Source organism: Rhizopus delemar, genomic scaffold (genome assembly GCF_000149305.1).
Source record: "Rhizopus delemar RA 99-880 supercont3.19 genomic scaffold, whole genome shotgun sequence".
Lineage (NCBI taxonomy): Eukaryota > Fungi > Mucoromycota > Mucoromycetes > Mucorales > Rhizopodaceae > Rhizopus > Rhizopus delemar.
This window is the reverse complement of record NW_027137845.1, coordinates 252,976-266,502: the sequence shown is the minus strand read 5'-3', so window position 1 is coordinate 266,502 and position 13,527 is coordinate 252,976. Positions and strand designations below refer to the sequence as shown.

At 33.2% G+C, this 13,527-nt stretch overlaps 9 protein-coding genes across 9 annotated transcripts; 3 read left to right on the top strand and 6 right to left on the bottom strand.

The window, feature by feature from the left end:
• Positions 1-48: 48 nt before the first annotated feature.
• RO3G_16227 (uncharacterized protein) lies at positions 49-385 on the bottom strand (the record flags this gene model as incomplete). Its single annotated transcript, XM_067670811.1, has 2 exons — positions 49-68; positions 169-385. The coding sequence occupies 2 exons, from the start codon at positions 383-385 to the stop codon at positions 49-51; spliced, it is 237 nt and encodes a 78-aa protein (XP_067526912.1).
• A 227-nt stretch (positions 386-612) lies between these two features.
• RO3G_16226 (uncharacterized protein) lies at positions 613-1,677 on the bottom strand (the record flags this gene model as incomplete). Its single annotated transcript, XM_067670810.1, has 1 exon — positions 613-1,677. The coding sequence occupies one exon, from the start codon at positions 1,675-1,677 to the stop codon at positions 613-615; it is 1,065 nt and encodes a 354-aa protein (XP_067526911.1).
• Positions 1,678-2,182: 505 nt separating this feature from the next.
• Positions 2,183-3,198, top strand: RO3G_16225 (uncharacterized protein; the record flags this gene model as incomplete). The annotated part of the gene is made up of 3 exons (XM_067670809.1): positions 2,183-2,237; positions 2,375-2,828; positions 2,883-3,198. 3 exons carry the CDS (start codon positions 2,183-2,185, stop codon positions 3,196-3,198), a joined length of 825 nt encoding a protein of 274 aa, XP_067526910.1.
• Positions 3,199-3,710: 512 nt separating this feature from the next.
• On the bottom strand, positions 3,711-4,487 carry RO3G_16224 (uncharacterized protein; the record flags this gene model as incomplete). The annotated part of the gene is made up of 4 exons (XM_067670808.1): positions 3,711-3,716; positions 3,758-4,052; positions 4,103-4,364; positions 4,427-4,487. The coding sequence occupies 4 exons, from the start codon at positions 4,485-4,487 to the stop codon at positions 3,711-3,713; spliced, it is 624 nt and encodes a 207-aa protein (XP_067526909.1).
• Positions 4,488-5,003: 516 nt separating this feature from the next.
• On the bottom strand, positions 5,004-6,439 carry RO3G_16223 (uncharacterized protein; the record flags this gene model as incomplete). Its single annotated transcript, XM_067670807.1, has 2 exons — positions 5,004-6,070; positions 6,136-6,439. The coding sequence occupies 2 exons, from the start codon at positions 6,437-6,439 to the stop codon at positions 5,004-5,006; spliced, it is 1,371 nt and encodes a 456-aa protein (XP_067526908.1).
• A 376-nt stretch (positions 6,440-6,815) lies between these two features.
• On the bottom strand, positions 6,816-7,332 carry RO3G_16222 (uncharacterized protein; the record flags this gene model as incomplete). The annotated part of the gene is made up of 2 exons (XM_067670806.1): positions 6,816-7,222; positions 7,269-7,332. The coding sequence occupies 2 exons, from the start codon at positions 7,330-7,332 to the stop codon at positions 6,816-6,818; spliced, it is 471 nt and encodes a 156-aa protein (XP_067526907.1).
• A 134-nt stretch (positions 7,333-7,466) lies between these two features.
• RO3G_16221 (uncharacterized protein) lies at positions 7,467-8,081 on the bottom strand (the record flags this gene model as incomplete). The annotated part of the gene is made up of 2 exons (XM_067670805.1): positions 7,467-7,856; positions 7,905-8,081. The coding sequence occupies 2 exons, from the start codon at positions 8,079-8,081 to the stop codon at positions 7,467-7,469; spliced, it is 567 nt and encodes a 188-aa protein (XP_067526906.1).
• A 2,195-nt stretch (positions 8,082-10,276) lies between these two features.
• Positions 10,277-11,157, top strand: RO3G_16220 (uncharacterized protein; the record flags this gene model as incomplete). The annotated part of the gene is made up of 6 exons (XM_067670804.1): positions 10,277-10,279; positions 10,328-10,512; positions 10,564-10,671; positions 10,718-10,987; positions 11,044-11,086; positions 11,152-11,157. 6 exons carry the CDS (start codon positions 10,277-10,279, stop codon positions 11,155-11,157), a joined length of 615 nt encoding a protein of 204 aa, XP_067526905.1.
• Positions 11,158-12,210: 1,053 nt separating this feature from the next.
• Positions 12,211-13,296, top strand: RO3G_16219 (serine/threonine-protein phosphatase PP2A catalytic subunit; the record flags this gene model as incomplete). Its single annotated transcript, XM_067670803.1, has 5 exons — positions 12,211-12,312; positions 12,372-12,435; positions 12,488-12,807; positions 12,865-13,116; positions 13,174-13,296. The coding sequence occupies 5 exons, from the start codon at positions 12,211-12,213 to the stop codon at positions 13,294-13,296; spliced, it is 861 nt and encodes a 286-aa protein (XP_067526904.1).
• Positions 13,297-13,527: the final 231 nt, after the last annotated feature.

Below are 13,527 nucleotides of genomic sequence, written 5' to 3'. Positions count from 1 at the left end.
GGGGGGATGTGGAGGCTTTCATTATGTTTTTTAATTTTGGATGCTTATCTAATGTACAGGATGTTCTTCTTTTTTTACATATTTTATTCGTACTTTGTTGTAGTGTTCTACGCAGTAATTTATCTAGTGTTTGTGCATGTTCCATCAATTCTCTTTCTTTATATATACTTTTATTATCTTCTTTATTGCTAAATATCATATCCAACATAGAAGGTTCTTGAGGTGAAGGTGGTGGAGCAGTTGGTTTATAATAGATATAGTCCTCTTCTTCTTCTTCACTACTTGTATAGTTCATTCTCTTAAACTCTTCCACTTCTTCGTTTATCACCAGCTCGTCTGAAAAGTCAGAGTCTAACATTATACTATTGTCGTTATTATTATTCATTATTAATAAAAAGAGAAAGAGGAAAAGAAGAAGAAACTTGTAAAGAAGAAAAAAAAAAAAAAAAAAAAAAAAAAAACTTTTTTTTATTGCCATGATTAAATCCCCGTGATTTTTATAAAAGTAACGGCCTATCTTTTATCCAATGTCGGATGTTTCAAAACAATAAATCAAAAACTTATCTTATTTGACATGAAAAAAAAAAGGTTTATTCCAAGTAATACGCAATTCTATTGTTGATCTTGCAAATAAGATAAGACTACTTTATTCTTCAAAAGCTCGTCTTGCAGACGTCCTAGCTGTGTTTGTGCTCTCTGCAGAATAGTTCGTTCTTCAATACGATAGATAGAAGTATGTGCCAATAAAGGACCTGAGCCATCTTGATCAACCTCATGTTCTATGTTCATATTCAAATGATATTCTAAAGCGTTCGTCAAAAGTACAACGGCTCTGAGTTGAATAAGAGGAAGTAGGTCCAACCCTTGTGCACAAGCATACAATTCATTCAAACCCTTTACGGACCTTCCATGTATCTGTAAGTCCATTGATGAAAAGCATAATCCCTCATCCTCTGTCAAGGCAATCAAATATAAAGCAGCCACAGAATCGACTGTCCAGCCATCCGCAACGAGTGGATCCAAATTAGAAGTACGGCTGCCCATCAAGGTAAGTATTGGTTTTGCACCAACACTCTTTAGCCATTGTATCTTGCTAATATCAACAGGATCAGATAGATCCAAAAATGGCATCAAAGGGATTGTAATTCGAGAGGTTTCAGGGTTATCTTGTATACAAAATCCGTGCAGAAAGAGCAATTCTTGATTTGATTTTGACCCATAAAAAAGCGTCAATTCTTCATCTTGCGACTTGATGTCTTTTGTTGTGACAAGCATAAGCCCTTCATCGTCAGTCAATTCCCATTTAATATTAGATTCATTTAAGGAATGGTTGGCCAAATCAAAATAAGGAACAAGAGCAATCTCAGTCTCAGTAATACCCACAACACGAGACCAAACTGTACAGTCTGCCCAAAGATACATGTCCAATTCAATTCTTGTCGGCCAGTACTGATTGATCTCTTCCAATTCTCTTTCTAAGCTAGATATCTTGGACCTTATCGAGTTCTCAAGGCAAGTTCCCTTGACAGTACCAGGGTTAAATAAGACATGTGTTTTTTGAAAGAATTCAAGGGTAGGTAAAATATCCATGTAGGGTTTCCATTTGGTATTTTCATTAAAGAATCGATAATAAATCAAAAATAGACATAATATAGTACGATCTTGATCAGCAGCCATTTTTTTTGCTTCTAACAACGTAATGCTGTGTCTTTTCATAAAGTAATTATAAACTAAATCGCTAAACTCCTCGTTGTCTTCCAAGACTCTTTTGGAAGATAAGACAAATTGAGATGGTATTTGAACTACTTCAGTATCTTTATTTATGGCTTGTGAACTAAATAAGCCATTGCCTGAAGTAGTCGTTTCTTTTATTAAGGTGCCAAATGTAGTAATTCCACTTTCTTTTGCCCATGTCTTGAAACACTCCATCTTGAAGAAAAAAAAAACTACAGCTGAGAATTAAAAGGTTTTCTTTTTTTTCTGATAGTTCCTTTTTTTTTTTTAACGCCACTCACTAGGGTGCCAAGTCGAGCTTTTTTACCGGGGACCCTAGGGGAAATGATTCTACGAGGAATACGGAGGTCCCTCTAAATCAAAATATACTATCTTCTCCTTATTTTCGCTCACTTTAGTAAAGTATTCATGTAATTTTTAATATATTCTTGTGTGTATATTTAATAATATGAATAGCGACAAAAAGACATTTCATGAAATTGTAGATGAAATTTATAATGAAGGTAAACAACAAAAAGAAGAAAAAAACTAATAAAATACTAATAACTCATGATAGTTTCCGTACTAAGTAAAAAAAAGAAAATAGACTTTTTTTAAAATAGTAAAATATTTGCATATGTAAACTTATATTGTTTGATAGCTCCTTTCATTAAAGGAAATCAACCTTCTACTGCTTTTTGTTTATTGTTCAAGTTATGGACGCTTAAATTGACAATCAGACAGCTTGAAAATCTTGTAGAACACGGTGACTCTCCGTTAGTAAAAAAAAAAAGTGTGTTACAGTTAGCAAGCAAACTAACTTGCTCTGTTAGTTATATTCGAGCTATTGGATTTTTGTATTTACGTTATGTATGTGCACCTGCACAGCTTTGGGATTGGTATCAATATTATTTGGAAGATGATGAAGAGGTAGCTATTAGCAGTGGCCTACATCCTACGAAGGTTACCGTGGGTCAATTGATTCGTATGTTGATTATTGAACCCAAGTTTCAAGGAACCATGCTTCCTCGCATCCCAATTCCTATTGCTCGTGATTTAGAAAAAAAGTTGAAAGAATATGATGATGAAAAGAGAAAAGAAAAGAAAAGACCAGAGTAAGTATGGCTACATATTATAGATGTATATGTGCATTGATATACATGATATAGACATAAAGATGATTATGAAAGCGATCGAAGGGATAGATATGATGACAGATCAAGAGATAGATATGACGATAGGTCAAAGGATAGATACAGAAGTAACAGATCAAGAAGTCCAAGGTACAGAAGCAGCAGATCAAGAAGTCCAAGTAGTAGAAGAAGAAGAGATGAGTTTGACGATTATGAACGTTATCGAGGACGATCAAGGGATTATAAAAAATACGATGATGACAGATATAAGAGAGATTACAGACAAGAAAGATATGCAAGGGATAGATCAAGGGATAGATCAAGAAACCGTAATAAGCGCTCAAGATCTTGATTTAAACAAAAGCACTTTATCAATAAAAAGAATCCAATTACAAAATAAGCTTTGATATATGCGGGTATAAAATGATACAAGATTTTGTATTGTATCAAATTGCATGTATTCCAGTATCATCAATCATGATCTCACAACCCCTTCTTTCTGCTTGAGGTGAGAATTCTATAAACAGTATACGCCTAGTAGCAGTGTTATCCATCATTTGTGATCGAGCTAACCTAATTCTTGTGTTTACTGAATTTTGCCATGACAAGCCCAACACAGGTCTTTTAAGTAGCGAATGGATATACAACCCAAGGCGATTACTTTCATGCTGATTGACTAGATTAAAATCCAGCCATTCTTCCATATGCTCTGTGAAAGCATTTCCCTTTAAAGAATTATCGGGCACATCCGTTACTTGGTTAATAGTCACTACTGCCACATTATATTCACTCGCCAATTTTTTTAAACGCATTCCAATCTCACAAATCTCTGCCATCTTTTCAAATCGTTGCTTATAAGCGCCATCACTTCTATAAATGGCACTAATAGAATCTATCACAATCAATCGTACCTTTCTTGCACTTCTTTGCTGTTGTAACTCCAAAAAAGCGGGAAGTTGGTAAGCTAATACGCGATATTGGCTCTCTCCATCAGTGACACGCATGGTGTGAATATGATTTCTCAGTTGTTCTGATTCTAAGTTATTGTTGTCAGAAGTGTATTTATCAACAAGTTGGTTTAGTCTTGCAGATGGAAACGGTCCTTCACTATGAATATAAACTGCTGAACCTTCTAAACCTCCTTCAAGGATAGGCTTTTGGACTGATAAACAAAGCTGCAGTCCTAATTGTGTTTTTCCTGATGAACTATAGCACAGTTACGGCTATATGCTTACTTGTTTATCAACATGTCTTACCTTTCCCCTACAACTTCAGTAATCGTGCCAAGTGGTATGCCTCCTTTCAAGATATCGTCAAATATTTCGTCACCTGTTGTCAACATGGTTTGCGATTCAATTCCAATAAGTTCGTTGCCAACTTGCTCTCTTAATCTCCAATCGTATGCTTCAATAGAAGCAGCATCAAGCACTGACTCTACTGAACTTGGATCAAGTTGTAACAATCGCTGTAGATCAGATGCTGATCTTGGCAAGATCTCTTGAGGTGAATCAAGTCCCTCTTTTACACTTGTTTAATAAAGATGAAAAGGATTCTTTTTTTTTTCTTTTGCAAGCACTTACCATGTTCTAACTTTTCAAATACGCCTAATGACTTTGTTAATTGTTCTAATTCCTGCTTCATGTTTATTAAAAAAAAACACGGTCAGACAATAATAAAATTGACTTGTTTATTTCAGACAGAGAGTCACTTTTATGTGTCAATGCGCTTGTTAGCAAGTGCAGCAGGATACTTTTTTTGTCATCATAACATATGCTTTACTGAACACATAACCTGGTGTTATCAAGTTGCTTATGCCATCAATTGAGCATGATATAAGACTTTACTTGCTGCTAGTCTAAATAAATACGACTGTCAGGAGATGATGGTAAACCTTTTGAATTTCTTGTTACTATGCTATGTTTATCCAAAAGAGATAATTTATTAAAAACAGTTTCTTGGCTTAGAGCTTTTCCTCTTTTATCATGTTTTATAGTAATCAAATGTGATAAGAAATAATTTAAAAGATGTAAACAGTTAGGGTTAAAAAACTTTTTCTCTGTTTCCTTTTTTTTTTTTTTTTTTTTTTTTACAAGCTTTACAACAAAAGTATACATTTGTTACACTTTATTAAATATTACAAGAAGACTTTTACATAAATTAAGAATAGTTTGTATTGTTTTCGAGGTAATTTCGAATTCTTTTATCAACAATAATTTTTTTACTAACTGGATGTTCTATCCCACTAGGTGGCATATTCAAAATAGGCACATGAGCAGTAGAAGATCTTTGTAGTAAGTACTCATCATCATCATCGTCAGCATGGTCTTTTTGCCACTGGAGCGGATGGGGTGACATACTCGTTGGTGTCTTTGTTGCGCCACCTGAGCCAGCAAAGTTCAATTGTAACAAGGTTCGTTGCTGCTTCTGCTGTTGTTGCTCATAAGATGCTTTACTCACATCAGAATTACTCCGGCTTTCCTTATTTCTTGGATATTTGTGTCGGGTTTGATGTCTGACGTCCCTTTGATAATCGCTTTTACTATGTCTTGTTGAAGTATGAGCAGGATGAGGAAGCGAGATGAGTGTTGGTTGTTTTGAAAAAGTACGGCCTTTTTGGAACCTTTTATCCTCGTATGCTTCTTGGTACATGTTATTTTGATATAAATCTTCTTTTTCATCCCAAATAGCATCATTCTCTGGATCAAATGCAGCAGCTTCACGCCATGCAGCCAATTCATCGTTTGATTCCTTTGCTGGTGATGGTGATTGTTGACAAATTGTTAATTGGGAAGATTCGGTTCTTTCATAAGACGCGGTTGCACTTTTTGAAAAGAATGCCGAAGCCATAGTCCAGAACACAAGAGCCAAAAATAAACAAGCTAATGCGACAGAAAACAGGATTGCTTCGATCTGAACAGCATGTCGAGCACAATATACATTGTTATTTGGAGCATTGCAAGTTTTGTTGATCATTTGAGAATAGTGCTGATAAGAGTAACCAAAACTGTAAGCAATCAGGATAGAAGAGATCAAGATTAAGCCGACAATGATTCGACGGTATAAGTATTTTCCCTTTTTATTTGTATAGAGGCCGATCAAGAAGGCGCAAACTACAAATAAAGTGGATAATAAAAGAGGAACAAGACGATTTAAAGAAGCGCCTGTTGTACCAGTAGGAATTGTGGCATTGCCTTGTACGGCTGTTTGAAGTATAGTAGACACATCTATTTAAATTTAAATATGATTGCAAAAAAAAAAAAAAAAAAAAAAAAAAGTGGTATGAGTGTACCTGGATCATATTTTAGATTCGTTGGCGTACATGAACAATTAAGAGCATAAATATAACAATGTTTCCATAAGCCAAATGTGATAGAATCAGGTGTAGTTGAATCACTGGAAATGTTCTGATAAAGAAATACTTGATGTAATGCTACAGAACTTTTAAAAGAACAATCACCAATTTGATCGTTTGTTTCAAGCCAACTTCCAAATCCAATAGCCAGTACGGATAGTAATAAAACTGCTATTCTAATAGACGGCAAGACTACAAATTCAATAAATGGACCATAAGAAGATTGTTTCTTTTTGGACATGATTCTTCATACAAAAAAAAAGAAGAAGAAAAGAAGAAATGCCTTTAGATTTTGTAATAAAAAAAAAAAAAAAGGATATAATTAAGGTTCCGTAACACAAATTAAACTTTAGGAACAAAAGAAGGTAGGACAATAGCAGTAGAGTTAGTTCCCTTCTCTTTGTCCTGCTTTATTTTATTATATAGAAAAAAAAACATCAAGCAAGAACGGGACAATTCATATTGTTTACCTTATAAAAAGGGCCGAAACCAACGTGTTTAATGTTCTAATAGAATGTTCTACTTTTGCAAGTAAGCCAAGCATTCGAATGTTACAGAAAAACAAGATCTACACGTTTTTTTTTATATATTTACAATTGTTCTATGTTATTTATTGTTCAATAAGTTAATAATTGTTTAAATTCATCAAAATCCACAAATCCATCCTTATTCATATCAGCCGTCTTCATCATTTCTTTAATTTCATATGGACTGAGTTTCGCATTCAACTTTTTCATGACATCTTCCAATTCAAGCTGACTGATTCGTCCATCATGATCTTTATCAAAGTATAGAAAGCATCTTAGTAATTCCTGGTCTTGTCTTTTTATGGTTGTTGTGTGAATAGGAGGAATATAATAGGAGATAGCAACAATAAACTCATAAAAATCAATCTTTTTGTCTTGATTCAAGTCAATGATTTGGCTTATTGTTTCAAGTGTGATTGTTATGCCGAGATCTAATAGGATTTGTTGAAGTTGTTCAAGTTGGATATAGTCTTTTTTCTTTGCATAAATTTGAAAGACTGTTTATTGATTAGTTGCTTGTTAAAAAGCTTTGATATTATTTACCTTCTTGTAAAGTATTAACTTCTTGTTCTGAAATACCAAGGATTTGATAGTAATTTGACAGCATTTTTCTTTTTTTTTTAGAGTGAAAATAATAAATATTTATTGAATACAAAAGAGAGAAAAGAGAGCGAGTGAATGAGTGGTGTGTTTATAAAGAAATAAAAATAAAAATCCACGTGTAATGGTTTATAGCTAAGCCTATTTATGTGTACAAAAGAACTTTCTAAAAGACAATCGGTGATGATGTTGATTACATTCGGCTCTTGTTTTGGGTGGATTATTATTCACGGGTATTCCCATCATCGCCGAAAATTCATTAAAATTCACGCCACCATCTTTATCCAAATCCACTTCTTCTATTAACAACTTGGCTTCATCTAAGCTAATCTTGTCTCCTAATTTTTCCATCATTGCTTGTAGCTCTACTTGGTTAATGAGTCCATCACCATCTTTATCAAATGCGTCAAAAGCTTCTTTGAGTTCTTCTTGTTTCTTGTTCATTTTGTGTGGGTCAGAAAGTGTTGGACGCATTAATGTTGCGAATTCTTCAAAGTTCAAGCTATTGTTATCTTTACTCACTTGGTTTACCTTTATTTAAAGCATGAGCTAAAAGAAAAGATTGAATATAATATTTACCATGGATGTTACTGCTGCTGTATTATCAATGTTCATTGAATGTAATAGTTCATTAAATTCAGCACAAGATATTTTTCCATCGTTATCTTTATCGAAGCTATTAAATAGCTCAACTAAATCACCCTTCTTTTTACTGCTAAGGAAATGTGAACCAAGACTGAGTCTTTTAGAAGACATGGTTATTGTTATTTGAAAAATAGAAAAAGAAGAAGAAAGTAAAGTTGCACAGCAGGAATTCTAAACATACTTTTTTAAAAGTCACTTATACGCCACAGTTAAAACTTTTTTTTTTTATAAAAATAATACGGTTTATTTTTCAAAAAGAATTAAGCTGTCCTTCTCTTTTATTTCATACAAGAGAGAGAAAAAAAAAAAAAAGAAGTTGATAAAAGGATGTTTCTATTAATCAAAGAAGAAAGAAAGATTTCAGATTGCCTATTTTTTTTTTTTTTTCCTATATTGTAATTTGTAACACAGACAGGTACAATTAAAAGTCCATTGGTTTAATATGAATTTTTACGTACCTGGATAATTTCCTTGGCATTGTTATTGTCAATTAGTTTATATCAAACAAATGAAATTTCATTCAATGTATTTTGATATGCGAATAGCTTTTATGAACAAAACAGAATATTTTATATTAGTACTAGAAATATCAACATGGTGTACCAATTGAAAGCCACACTGCGATTTCTGAAAAGGGAAACTCAAAGAATAAAGGGGCATTGTCTTTTTTTTTTTTACGCCACGATTATATGGGATAAGCATCAACTCATTTTTATTTGGAAAATAGCTCTATTTGATATTTGAATCATTGCAGCTCATCATCAAAAAGACGCTTTTAAAGTGTATCACCTATATTTATTGTAAAAAATGACGCACATGTCTTTTTATTAAGCGCAAGAGTACAATGCACGCGCACCATTTTTCTAACTGAAACGTTTAAACTCATCAACCACTTTAAAATTCATTGAAACAACTTCAAAAGGTCATATTGCTGAATCCCAATGACATTTTTATTTTTAAAAGTTATTCAAAGGTATTACATGTGAAATATTTACATGACTTCGACAAAGAGGGCACTCTGATTTGTTTTGACACCACTCAATGATGCAATTCCAACAAAATAAGTGTCCACAAGGTGTACTCGTCGTTACTTTTCTTGTTTCTAAACATAAAGCACACTTCAATAGTTGTAATTCTTCATAGCTCAATTCTTTTTCTTCTTTTTCTTCTTCAATAATCGAATTCATAAAGTCATAATCGTCTTCTGCTGCAACTATCTTTTCCTCTTCTTCTTTATTTTCAGATATTTGGCTTGATTGCATTCTCTTACGTAAAGTCAAGAGGGTTTGTATACCTAATTGAATCATAATCAATCCTCCTAACACTTCATATCCTACTCTTTGTTCATTTGGACCCAATTGTCTCGTAAATATCTAATAATAAAGTAAGTGCATCAAATTTCTATAATAAAATATACAATTTACATATCGGATGCCGGTTATTCTTTTAGACAAATTATAATAAGCACCAAAAAAGTAGAAAATAGCCAAATGAATTGGCCGTATATGTTTAAATATGCCTTGTTGCACTTTTGTTATCCACTCTACTATCTTTTCTCTTTTACTTGATTCTTGACGTGTGTGTTTTTTGAGTTCTGTCATGCTTTTTGTATAAATATAAGGCAATAGGCATTTAATAAACACCAAGCAAAAACGTCGCTTTACAAGTAATGTAAGTTTCAATACATAAAGATTCATTTTCGATGTTTACAACTAAACCTGGATATGTTTGCGTAGATTGGCTGAACTGTGCCAAGTCACAATATTCTTCTCCTAATGTTTGTGATCCTAACAAAGTTGTCAAGCCATGATAACACAATTCGGATAAAGTGTTGATTTCTTTCTGCCACACATGCTGAGCTCTAGTACCTAATCGATTCGTTGGTTTCTTTTTTTTTGAATTGTACCACTAGTTTTTCATACCAAAGAACTGTTGAATGACACTTGTCCATTGCTCTTGTAAGATGCTTAAATAATACATGTCTTTTTGGTTTGCACGAACTACAACAACAAGCAAAAATTTAATAGTCTTATTGAATAATAATGAACAAGTTACTATGTACTTATATCTGGTTGTGCACCATAAGGAAAGTTTAGCTGCAATGCAGTTGCTTGTTTTTTATCTGGCTCAGTCATAAAAAAAAAAGGACGATTTCACATGAAGAATATAAATTTGGTCAGCACAAATTCATGTACTGCATTGAATCCCAGGATTTGTTCAATTTCCGAACTTGATTGATGATAGCGGAATAGTTACGCGTCCTTCCCTTTTCATTTTTATACACAATATAAACTACCTATTTTAATATGGTAACTAAAGTGTCTGCTGATAAAAGTTATAGACTTACGTATAAATAGTCTATTATGCAATATAATGGAGGCTCTGTGGTAGCCATGGTCGGTAAAGACTGTGTTGCTATTGCTGCAGATAAACGTTTAGGTGCTCAATTCATGACAGTTTCGACCGAATTTCAAAAAATCTTTAAAGCAACAGAGAAAACATTGATTGGCTTACCAGGATTAGCCACCGATGTGATTACACTGTAAAAAGTCCATTCTTATATGCCAATTTGGTCACTTATATTTCAGTTTAGAGCAGATCGATTTCGTTTTAAAACCAACATGTATAAAATGCGTGAAGAAAGAGAAATTGAACCAAAGGCTCTTGCTCATATGGTTTCTTCAACTTTATATGAGAGAAGGTATACATATCTGATTTAAAAAATCATTGTCTTATGTACAAAATAGATTTGGACCTTATTTTGTTGAACCAGTAATTGCAGGCTTAGACAAACACAATAAACCATTCATATGTTCCATGGACTTGATTGGATGCATCAATTTTGCAAAAGACTTTGTTGTGAGTGGAACGGCAGGACCCAACTTGTATGGCATGTGTGAATCGCTTTGGGAACCAGATCTTGAACCTGAAGACCTTTTTGAAACAATTTCTCAGGCGTTATTGAATGCACAGGATAGAGATGCTTTATCAGGCTGGGGAGCTGTTGTTTATATCATGTAATATAACCATCCTGGGATATTCTTATGTAGACTAAATAATTAATTTAAAATAGTACATCTACTGAAGTGACCGTTCGTAGTCTAAAGAGTCGTCAGGTAATTGCGAAAAATAAAAAGGGTATTAAATGGCATACGTTTCGACTAAACACACTTAATAATAGGACTAAAGTATTGTATTTTTGTTTTATATAATAAAGAAATGTGATCAGAAAAAGCAGCTAGTGAGTCTCTTGAAGGAAAAACAGCATATTTTATTATCAGGGGTTATTTCACAGCCAACATTAACTCATATACATACACCTAAGCGTATATGAAACACACTACATCTGAAGCATCATCACGCCATCTTCAACGTTAGGTATTTTATAAATGGTTGCTGGAAAGGAGCTCAGGTACTAAGTCAATTTGGTGCTATTTAAAAAACTTGTGAATGTAAACGTTGATGCCTTTTAAGACAAGAATGTACTCTGTTCAAGTCATAAAAAAGAGGGAGTTCTATTTGAAAACAAGCAGGTGTCTCTTATTGACTTGGTATCTTTTTTAATGAGTGTTGTCCTAATGCTCAGGCGTCATAGTATGTTTCCATCTATGGTCGTGATTGAAAAAAAAAAAAAAAAAAAAAAAGCTCTTGTTCTGTTATGTGGTAAACTTGTCATAGACCATGTACTTTAAAATAGTATCAGCAAATCCTTATCAATTTTTTTTAACTGAACCGAATATTTGTTTATTAAATAATCACAAGTGTAATAACAAGCTGTTATGGATTTATGTTTTTAAACTAAAATATAGCTTATACAATTTTACAAAAACTGCGATAAAGTAAAATTTTATTATTTCTCGTTTCCTAAAGAGAGAGAGCTATATTTAATCAAATCAATAAAAGAGAAAATAAAAGAATTGCTTGTTTTTTTCTTTATTAAAAAACATCCTTGTGATAAATTGTGAGCGATCATTTTTGTTATTTCCATCATAGAAGTTATGGTATATAGGATTGTCCTTAATTGTCTTGTTAGAAAAGATGCGCTTCAACAAGATTGCATATTCAAACTTGCAAATTTTTCAATCACTTGAGCCACATAAGCTTTGCATGCTCCTTTTTTTGAGAATCAAATAAGGGGTGTGCTGTTTGGAGATCTACGTCACTATTGGTGCACTTTTGAAACTCCAAGTTACAAAGTTTTGGAGGAACCTTTCTCTCTTTTTTTTTATATTTCAACACAATGTCTGCCTCTAGTTCAGTAGCTGATGTAGATGCTTGGATTGCTCAACTCCAAGATTGTAAACAACTAAGTGAAAATGACATCAAAAAGCTTTGTGACAAAGTACAAAAAAAAAGAGTTTATAAAAATCGTCATCTAATTAAAAAGCTCATCTTTGAAAGGCGCGTGAAATCCTCATGCAAGAATCCAATGTACAACCTGTTAAGTGTCCAGTAACGGTTTGTGGTAAATAATACATGTTATTTCAAAAGCATCTAGTAATCTTCTTTTCTTCAAGGTGACATTCACGGCCAATTTCATGATTTACAAGAATTATTTCGTATTGGTGGTAACTCGCCTGATACAAATTATTTGTTCATGGGTGATTACGTTGATCGAGGATACTATTCAGTTGAAACTGTTACTTTATTAGTTTGTCTTAAAGTGCGATATAAGGACCGTGTTACTATCCTCCGTGGTAACCACGAATCACGCCAGATTACTCAAGTATATGGGTTTTATGATGAATGTTTAAGAAAATATGGAAATGCCAGTGTTTGGAAAATGTTTACAGATTTATTTGACTTCTTACCTTTAACAGCCATCATTGAAGACCAGGTTTAGGATAAAAGCGATGCAAATTCTTTGTATCTTACACATATATTTTTAACTTAGATATTCTGCTTACATGGTGGTTTATCACCATCTATTGATACACTCGATCAAATTCGATCATTGGATAGAATACAAGAAGTACCTCATGAAGGGCCTATGTGTGATTTGCTATGGTCTGATCCAGATGATAGGTGTGGCTGGGGTATATCTCCTCGTGGTGCTGGTTATACCTTTGGTCAAGATATTTCGGAAACGTTCAACCACAACAACGGCCTTACATTAGTAGCAAGAGCTCACCAGTTGGTGATGGAGGTGTATATAAACATATACACATGTACAAAAGAAGTAGTTGTTTAATAGCTAAATTAGGGATACAACTGGGGACATGATCAAAACGTAGTAACCATCTTTAGTGCACCTAATTACTGTTATCGTTGTGGTAATCAGGCTGCTATCATGGAAATTGATGAGCATATGAAATATACATTGTAAGCTACAATATGATAGAATATATTTCTTTGTTTTATTAACCTATTATTACAATAGCCTTCAATTCGATCCCGCACCAAGAAAAGGTGAACCACATGTTACCCGACGAACACCAGATTACTTTTTGTAGTATGTGTGAGTGTAAAGAAAATAACTATAAAGAAGATGGGCTTTTTGTTCAACGCTTTATAAATTGTAATAATTTTGCATTGTTTTTTCTTTTTCTTTTTTTTT